This window comes from Anas acuta, chromosome 3 (genome assembly GCF_963932015.1).
Source record: "Anas acuta chromosome 3, bAnaAcu1.1, whole genome shotgun sequence".
Taxonomy (NCBI): Eukaryota; Metazoa; Chordata; class Aves; order Anseriformes; family Anatidae; genus Anas; species Anas acuta.
The window spans coordinates 99,889,288-99,898,014 of record NC_088981.1 but is presented as its reverse complement, the minus strand read 5'-3'; the positions used below and the strand labels follow the sequence as shown (position 1 = coordinate 99,898,014).

Sequence of the window (8,727 nt, the reverse complement as noted above, 5' to 3'; positions counted from 1 at the left end):
GGGCGGGGCGGGGAGGGAAGGGAAGGGGGCGGATGGCGGCGGGGCGGCGCCATGTTGCGCTGGCTGGTCGCGCTGCTCAGCCGCTCCTGCTTGGTCTCCAAGGGCGGCGCCATGTTCTACGCGGTGCGCAAGGGCCGGCGGACCGGCGTCTATCGCACCTGGTAAGGCCCCGCCGCCGGGGCAGAGCCGGGAGCAGCGGGGCTGAGGCGAGCTGGGCCGAGCCGGGCCGGGCCGGGCTGACCAGACCTGACCTGAGCTGACGGAGCCGCCGGGCGCTGTGTTGCAGGGCGGAGTGCCAGCAGCAGGTCGACAGGTTCGCCGCCGCCAGATTCAAGAAGTTCGCCACCGAGAGGGAAGCCTGGGCCTTCGTGAACGGCGGCACCCCCGGGGAACAGCAGCAGCAGCAGCAGCAGCCTGCGCCGGCAGATAGCTCGCCTCCCCTCGCCTGGCTCCCGACGGCCACAAATAAGAGTAAATACCCTTGTCAATATGTTATACGTGTTGGGGTTGGAGTTAAAGGGTCTTTAAGGTCTCTTCCAGGGAAGGACTTGGGGGTTCTGATGGATGAAAAGCTCGACATGAGCCAGCAGTGTGCGTTTGCAGCCCAGAAGGCCAGCTGCATGCTGGGCAACATCAACAAGAGGCATGGCCAGCAGGGCGAGGGAGGGGATTGTGTCTACTTGGCCCTGGTGAGGCCCCACTTGGAGTACTGCATCCAGGTCTGGGGCCCCCAGCACAAGGAGGATGTGGAGCTGTTAAAGTGGGTCCAGAGGAAGGCCACAAAGATGATCAGAGGGCTGGAGCACCTCTCCTATGAAGAAAGGCTGAGAGAGCTGGGGGTGTTCAGCCTACAGAAGAGAAGAGTCTGGGGTGACCTCATCACAGCCTTTCAGTACTTTAAGGGGTTTTATAAAAAGGATGGAGAAGGACTTTTTACTTGGCTAGATAATGATAGGATAAGGGGGAGTGGTTTTAAACTAAAAGAGGAGAGATATAGATTAGAGGTTCGAAGGAAATTCTTCACTCAGAGGGTGGTGAGGCACTGGAGCAGGTTGCCTAGAGAAGTTGTGGATGCACCATCCCTGGAGGTGTTCAAGTCCAGGTTAGGTGAGGCCTTTGAGTAACCTGATCTAGTGAGTGGCATCCCAGCCTATGGCAAGGGGTTAGAACTAGATGGTCCTTGAGGACCCTTCCATTAAGGACCCTTACAACCCAGGCTCTTTTATGACCCTGTGATTCTAAGATTCCAACCCGAGCTGTTCTGTAAGTTGGTATGGGTTTGCTTGTGCTGGGTCTCTTTTTGTTTAAAGGCTGTTAATTGAGACTCAACTTCACTTTGAGCTGGAACTAAGAATGACTGGCATATATGATCATATTTTTTTCCATATTTTTTTGGGGGGAGGCATCATTTTAATAAATTGACATTGCCATTAGGTGTAAACAAAATTGGTGTCTTGAGTTGTTTTGAATAAAACTTGATCCTATGTACATAGGTGGGGTTTTTCTTCTATTTTTTTCTTTTTTATTTGAAGATGCCCATGGTCCTTCAGCTGTAATACAGGAAAATGTTAGCCAGAGAGAGGAACCAGCAGAAGACCTCTTCTGTTGCGGTACATGTAAAAGGCCATATGAACAGTCTGCAAATGAAGAACATACTGCCAAACGTGCAAAACATGATGAGGTGCACTTGGCACCAACAGTTAGTGGAGACAAATTTTCATATATGGGTAAGGTCTGTCATTCTTCCTGTAATTCATTTGAGCTGTCTGTGTTCTATAATCAGCAGTGTAACTATTAGAAAGCTTTTATGGAGGTTTTCTATGGCAGCACCTAACTGTCATAGTGTAACACTGTTGTTTTTTCTTTTTAAATAATAATCTGAGCCACCATATATTATTTCACGTTGTGTTTTCAATGTAATATAAATTGGCTTAAGTGACATCAGCATACAGCTTTATCAGGTTGTTACAATTGTGATTTTTACATGCATCTAGATTACAGTCTTCATTTAAATACAGGCATAGCTGGAAAATTTTAATGTTGACTGAAGAAGACAAGAACTGTAGAGAGAATTTGGAACTTGGTGCAAAGATGCTTCGTGATGCTGACTTATTTGGGAGCAGTGAGGGTGTGAAGCTGCAGTGGGACTTCTGGTGTTCTGCATTCCTAATTTATTTGGGTAGTTTCTGTAGATAACATTTTGAAGGGTTGTTCAGGGAGTTTGGGCATTGATCTGCTAGCAGACATTTCCTTCTGCTTGAAGAGCCTGTGTCCTTGAAAGACTGCTTAAACTTCTGCTTTTGGGACTTCTCCTGCAGGTGACTTTGCAGTTGTTTATACAGATGGTTGCTGCTCGGGTAATGGACGTAACAGGGCACGTGCGGGAATAGGTGTCTACTGGGGACCAGGCCACCCTTTGTAAGTAATCGTGTGGGTTCTTTTTTGTATATGCTAATACTTGTTTTGGGTGTTGTTAACAGTACTGGCCTCCTTTTGAATATAAAGTCCTGCTAGTGAGACTTGTCTTAATGATAGTGCTGTTAGAATAATGAGTTACTGCAGGAAGACAGAAACCAGCTTTTCTAGGAAGTAAGGTTGTAGAGAAAAATGATTGGAAATAATATTTTTAAGAGGCTAAAGCTGGAATACAAGGGATGCAGGAAGTCTTAAAATCATTGTAGTTGTGCACAGTAGACAGCAAGAGTAACTACAGATTGATGGCAGGTGCAGATATGCAGGTTGCACTGCGTAGGAGAAGTTAGACTCTAGAATTTCCAATCGTCTCCTTTATAAGACAAAAAATATCTCTGTTTTATGTATGCTTCTAATATGTAATGATTGTACACCACTGATAATTTTGAGTTACTAATCTACTATTTGTTCCTTGAATACAGAAATATCAGTGAAAGACTTCCTGGACGGCAGACTAATCAAAGAGCTGAAATACATGTAAGTAGTAAACACCCTAAAATGCTTCTGTACGAAGAAAGCAATAGTATGCTCATGATTATTTCAGCTCTGGCCTTCAGAAACCAGTTAGGGAGCTGAGGGAAGTACACAAAATGCCAGGAGTTCAGGACTTGAAACAAATTGTTCTCCTTAGGTTTTACGGTTTTTATTGCTTTCAGACAAGCAGTAACTCAGCTTGAGAACTCCTAAATGTCATCAGGCCAAGCACAGATATTTAAAACAACCTTTGCATTAGGAAAGTTCTCAAATCTCTGTAGTATCCTTTGTATTATTAATGTGCACATCTCAGACTTTGCGTAACGGCTGCTTTAGTTGTGGTTAAGAGGATAATTACTTTCTTACTGTGTACAGTCAGAGTATTGTATTTCTTTGATAAATAAGTAATTTTCAGAGTAGCTTCTGTTACTTTTGAAGTAAAATTCTCTTGGCATTAGCAGATTTAGTCTTCGCCTGCACAGTGTGGAGGTAAACTGAAAGGGGAAGCTGATCTCCTTAAAAATGTCAAGAAGTTCCTTTTAGTGAGGGACAAGCAGAGCTGATGGGTTTGCCAGGGTTCAAACTTAGCATTGGAGAGTTCTTCAGCTCTACATTCAGTCCAACCCACTTCTCTTATTATATTTCATAGCACCAAGAGGAAAGCACAATCTACCTTTTAGGGGTTCCAAGCAGTTGGAACGTGTATGCATTCTTGTTCTATAAAGTTACAAAGATGCCTAAAACTCGATGTGCTATTGAGAGAGCTTGGGTAGTTACTCAAATGGGCAGAGAGCTGCTCCTGCAGTAAAGAATTGAACATCAGGTTTATTTTTTTTTTAAATGCTAGGGAAACTTAAGTTACTTTCTGTTTTTCTGATTCAGTAAGTGATCATCCGCATCCGTAATTTTGGAAAACTATGCTGTAAAGCATGATGGTATTCAGTGATGGAGAGACTGCAGTGATATTCTTTCTAGTTCTTCTGTATTAACATCAGGTACTTGGCTGGTATTTTAGTTACATGTGTTCAAAATCATGTGTTGAATTGTGCTTCTGTTGAAATGTTCTTAAGGCAGCCTGCAAAGCAATTGAGCAAGCAAAGAGTCAGAACATCAAGAAACTAATTATCTACACTGATAGCAAGTTCACTATTAACGGTAAGTTGATGGCTTTCCTGATTTTTCAAAGGTGTTGTGCACAATTTCATCGTATAAGGCCCACAGAACTTACTGGGGCTTGGGGAGATGAGTATAAAGATGAGAATGCCTAACAGAATTCAGTACTCATGACTGCTTGATGAAAAACTTTGAGAATATTGGAAGGATGATCTGCTAACTGTATGAGATATAATTAGAGACAAAATACCCATTACTGGGAAGAATGAAGAAGTAGCTAAAGAATTTTTGTCTTAATACGTTTGGTATGACACACACAGTCTAGAAAAATGTTGTTCGTGTACATGCTGTTAAGGATGCACTCAGAAGCTGGTGTAGTGACCCTGTAGTTTCATTTTGGCTTGGGTTTTGTTTGGAATGGAGAAACTACACAAACTTGAAGTACAGTTATATTTCCTGCTTTTCATGTGTGGAGAGAAGCAATAGAAAATCCTGTAAGTTGTTTCTTAACATTTACTGTCCTTAATTCAATTTAAAAACCAGAGCAGGGGCAGAACACGAGTCCTTGATACTTTGCTTCTAATCAGAACCTCTTTCAGACACATGCAAGCTAACAGAATTTGAAATGAGCAGGAAGTGACAGGTCCAGCAACTCGTTCGTTAATCAAAGCTATTCTGTATATTTATCTAGTTTGTTTTAATATGAGAAAAGCAGGCCTGCAGTGAAGTATAAATGGATGTGATTTGGCTTGTTTTTTAGGGGGTTCGGTATGCAAGGTCCATGATTCTTTGTTTGATTCAGGTCTTTTGTTATGAAAGCAGTAGGGTTGTCTCATACTGTCCAGAGCAGCAAAGAGATGAAAAAAAAACCAAAAAAACAACCAACCAACAAAACAAACAAACAAAAGTCTTTGTTTAAGGAATACTATGGAAATTTTGCTGGCCAGCAATGGATGGCCAGAATGTTAGATCTTGTTCTGTAGAAATCTGTGCATGTGGTCCTTTTCTAAAATGTTCTGTTTAGCTTGCAGAAGCCTTAATATGTCTGTTATTCCAATGTGTGTCTCTTCAATTTCTCAAACCCAATTTGTTCCAGCTTAGTGTACAGTCAAGCAAATCCTTAGCTTCAGTTTGTTGAAGTGCGGGTCATAAATGGATGTGTAATGTTTATGTAACATTGTAGTCTTCAAATATCTGTTTGGGAAAACATTGGCAAGTAACTGAAGCAGAAATGGAAAAACACAATTCTGAAAGACAGTAGCAGGGAACCAAACAATGTCTCCTATATTTGATGTCTTTGCCTGAGACTTTGTTTGGAGTTAATGCATTGAAAGACCTGTTAAATGGTTGTTTGCTGCATCGTGATCCTTGCTGACTTCTCTGATGTTTTATGGTAATACTCCCTGTGCACAGGTATTACAAGCTGGGTTGACAACTGGAAAACAAATGGCTGGAGAACAAGTTCGGGAGGAAGTGTAATAAATAAAGAAGATTTTGAAAGACTTGATAATCTATCAAAAGGCATAGAAATTCAGTGGGTGAGCATCTCATTTCATGGTCTTAATGACATCTTAAATACTCTTGTAAATTCTTATTAAGTATGACTGTAACAAAGAATTTTACAAGATGTTATATTGTACATCTCTAAATACAGTAAAGCTGCTTGTTCTTCTTGAAGTAAGATGATCACTTCAGTGTAAGCTAGGCTCTTCTAACTACCATTTCATTTATTGAAACACATGTTTATATTTTTGTTGCTGTTTCTCTTGTTACTACTTAGAAGACATCTGTAATAGTTACGTCTGGTTTTGGAAACCTGAGCTTGGAACATAACTGTGTCTTCTTGAGCTGTTGCTCAGCTCCTCGATTTGCTTTTCAGAATTCTCTAAATGCTGGTTCTTTCGTTTAACTTAATCACGAGTGTCTTTAAACAGGGAAAATTAAGACAGTATACCCCAAATAAACTAACTCCAGTTTTCTGTACCGTAACAGCATTTTTTTCCATGAAAACTGGGTGCAGAAAGGTCATTAAAATATCCATTGTGTTAGTTTCAAATTACTTAGCTCTCTAGTAGAGAAGTAAAACCATGTCTATACATGTATTATTGATAAAAGGTATTTTTCTGTAACCACTAATAGCAGTGCTAAACATCATAGGGTATGTCTTCTCCTCCCCACCTCCGAATTTGCGTCTAATTACAGTAAAGGAGTGCTGATTCTAGAAGTACGTCTCTGTGCCATTGACTTCATGGCCACTAATGGCATATTTATTGGACTTCTGTGTCCGCTCTGTAGAAAACAGTGGGGTAGTTCTTCAGCATGCTCTTCTACAGAAGTCTGTTGCAGATGTTCTGTCATTCATGTTGTCTGTGTTCCAGAGTTTGCAACTCCCACTAGATTATGTATAGTTACTCTTATTGTTTATTGAGTAGTAAAAATTGTAAAAATCTAAACCTAAGGCTGAAGTTCAGCTGTGCATAGTGTATTTTATATTAAAAAAAAATGTTGTATGTACATCCATTCCATCTGAATCTCTCAAACTTTGAGAGACACTTTATTTCCAGAGGAGAAATGTATTCAGGCACCTTTTTTATGGTAATGGATCTGCTGAAGCAGAGAGTTGTTCTCACACATTCTTTCACTTCTCTCTCTTACAGCTGCTGGTAGTGGCTTTTACCCTTCCTTAAATACGCTGCCACAGGGAAGCCAGCAGTTCAGCTGGTACAGCTGTGTCCTGTGGTTGGTCTGTCTTAGAACTGTCTGTGTGTGGCACAAGACAGCCCCTGGCTGCTTCTCACAGAAGCCACCCATTGGAGCCCCTGCCCCAAGCTAACAAAACCTTGCCTAGGAAACCTAATACAATCTCACAAGTCCTTCATATTTGTCTTCTCTCAGGTCTTGTCAAATGACAAGCCTGATTTTCTTACTTTCTTTCTCCCCTGTCCACCCTTACTTGTCACAAGGATTGATCAAGGGCTGAAAGTATTTTTTGTTTCTTATTTTTAAGGATGGATAGTAAAGACATCTGAAAATCAAGAGATTGTTTTCATATCCTGTTGCTGTATTCTGAGTGCTGTAATCACCGAGGCTATTGGTTTTAGTGGCATAGAGGTCTCTGGCTTTCTGAGAAAAGGTTAGCTTGGTTTAAGCATGGAATGCAGAGGGATTTTCTTTCTGCTGAAAGTAGGACTTTTGAGTTAGTGTCTAAGTCTTGCTGCTGTTACCTACACTTCTTAGGTTAGGTGGTCCTTATCCAGACCACCACTTCTCATAGCAGTGTTTTTCATAATTTGGCGGTTCAGTTCTTGCTCATTGAAGAGACTACAAAGATTACTGGGAAGGACACAGTTCCCATGTGAGGCATGTGAACAGGAGGGAAGTACATGACCAAATTTCATGGATATACTTTTTTTCCTTGATTTCTTCCATACTTAACACTCTTGTACTTTTGTCCTGACAGATGCATATTCCTGGTCATGCTGGTTTCCAGGGGAATGAAGAAGCTGACAGACTGGCAAGAGAAGGAGCTAGTAAATAAATGTGACATATTGGGACTAGAGACTACTGCACTTGCAGGAAAAGGACTAACATTGCAGTGACGATTTGAACTGCTGTTCTTGTTCCGGAGTTGAACTTTGAACTGTACTTATTTCTGGCCTGAAGCGCTAACCGTACACCAACGGTGGGAGAAGAAGAAAAAAATCAACATGTTGTATTCTGCACTTTTTGCTTTGCAATCAAGTCAATATTTAGTTGATCATATACAGTGTTTGCTTTTTTCTCCATCTTAACCGAAGCGCTGCTGTCAGTGTCTTTTAGCAGTCTCATAGACGTTTGGATTCACCAGAAAGACAGACTTCTGGAGAAATTACATTAAATCTTTACCCTATGTGTTCTGTATTTCCCTCTTATAATGAAATAAATTAATTTTTTTTTGTACAGAGATATATATAAAAAGTGCAAAGTCATTGAGGGGTGTGGAGTGAGTTGGTTGGTTTGGTAAGAGATGATAACCTAACATGGAGATGTTAATGTGCCTTGGCATTCTGACAGCAGCAGTAATCTCTCTGCAGGTAGCCTTGCAATGCTCACATGTGCCTCACGGTATCGCCAGTGACAGCACCTGTAGATTTCTTCATTATGTTACTTGCTGTTGCTAGTTGGCAAGAACAAATTAAAAACCCAGGTCATGAGAGAACTTGAACAATCAATTTTTACTGTTCTTCTCTCTAGCTGCTTCTAAATGTCCAAGCTCTTGGTTTCTGGCTTCCTGTCTCCAATATGTCATTATTTTAATGTGTATGGGTTCCCATTATCATTGTTTAGCTTCCTCTTCACTGTTGTCCCAGAGGTAATAATTGGCCATTTCATCTGAAATGGAACTAGAAGATGATCAGCTTCTTCACATCTTCCGGATGTCAAGTGTTTGACTTCTTTTTTTTCCAGTCAATGATGAGACTAATGGAATGGCTAATGTGCACTTGAATTAGAGAGTAATTACTACTAATCAACAAAAGTTTTATTTTCTGTGCATCTATATAGGAAGAGCAAACATTTGCAACATTATCGTTATCAACTTCTTTGTAAGACACCTTAATGCCACTGAGTAGTAGGGCCTAAGCTAGAAGTCGTTGAATCTTTTTTGTATTTGTTAATTGCTGTATAAAA

At 41.0% G+C, this 8,727-nt stretch overlaps 1 protein-coding gene across 1 annotated transcript; it reads left to right on the top strand.

The window, feature by feature from the left end:
• Positions 1 to 8,004, top strand: RNASEH1 (ribonuclease H1). The gene is made up of 8 exons (XM_068678519.1): positions 1 to 161; positions 287 to 471; positions 1,533 to 1,727; positions 2,319 to 2,418; positions 2,895 to 2,949; positions 4,017 to 4,101; positions 5,473 to 5,597; positions 7,520 to 8,004. The coding sequence occupies exons 1-8, from the start codon at positions 52 to 54 to the stop codon at positions 7,595 to 7,597; spliced, it is 933 nt and encodes a 310-aa protein (XP_068534620.1). The 5' UTR covers positions 1 to 51; the 3' UTR covers positions 7,598 to 8,004.
• Positions 8,005 to 8,727: the final 723 nt, after the last annotated feature.

Excerpts from the sequence above, each read along its gene's own strand:
- RNASEH1 (XM_068678519.1), top strand. The coding sequence starts at position 52 with ATGTTGCGCTGGCTGGTCGCGCTGCTCAGCCGCTCCTGCTTGGTCTCC. Across the intron at positions 2,950-4,016 it reads ATCAAAGAGCTGAAATACAT|GCAGCCTGCAAAGCAATTGA; the intron begins GTAAGTAGTAAA and ends AATGTTCTTAAG. Across the intron at positions 4,102-5,472 it reads TAGCAAGTTCACTATTAACG|GTATTACAAGCTGGGTTGAC; the intron begins GTAAGTTGATGG and ends CCCTGTGCACAG.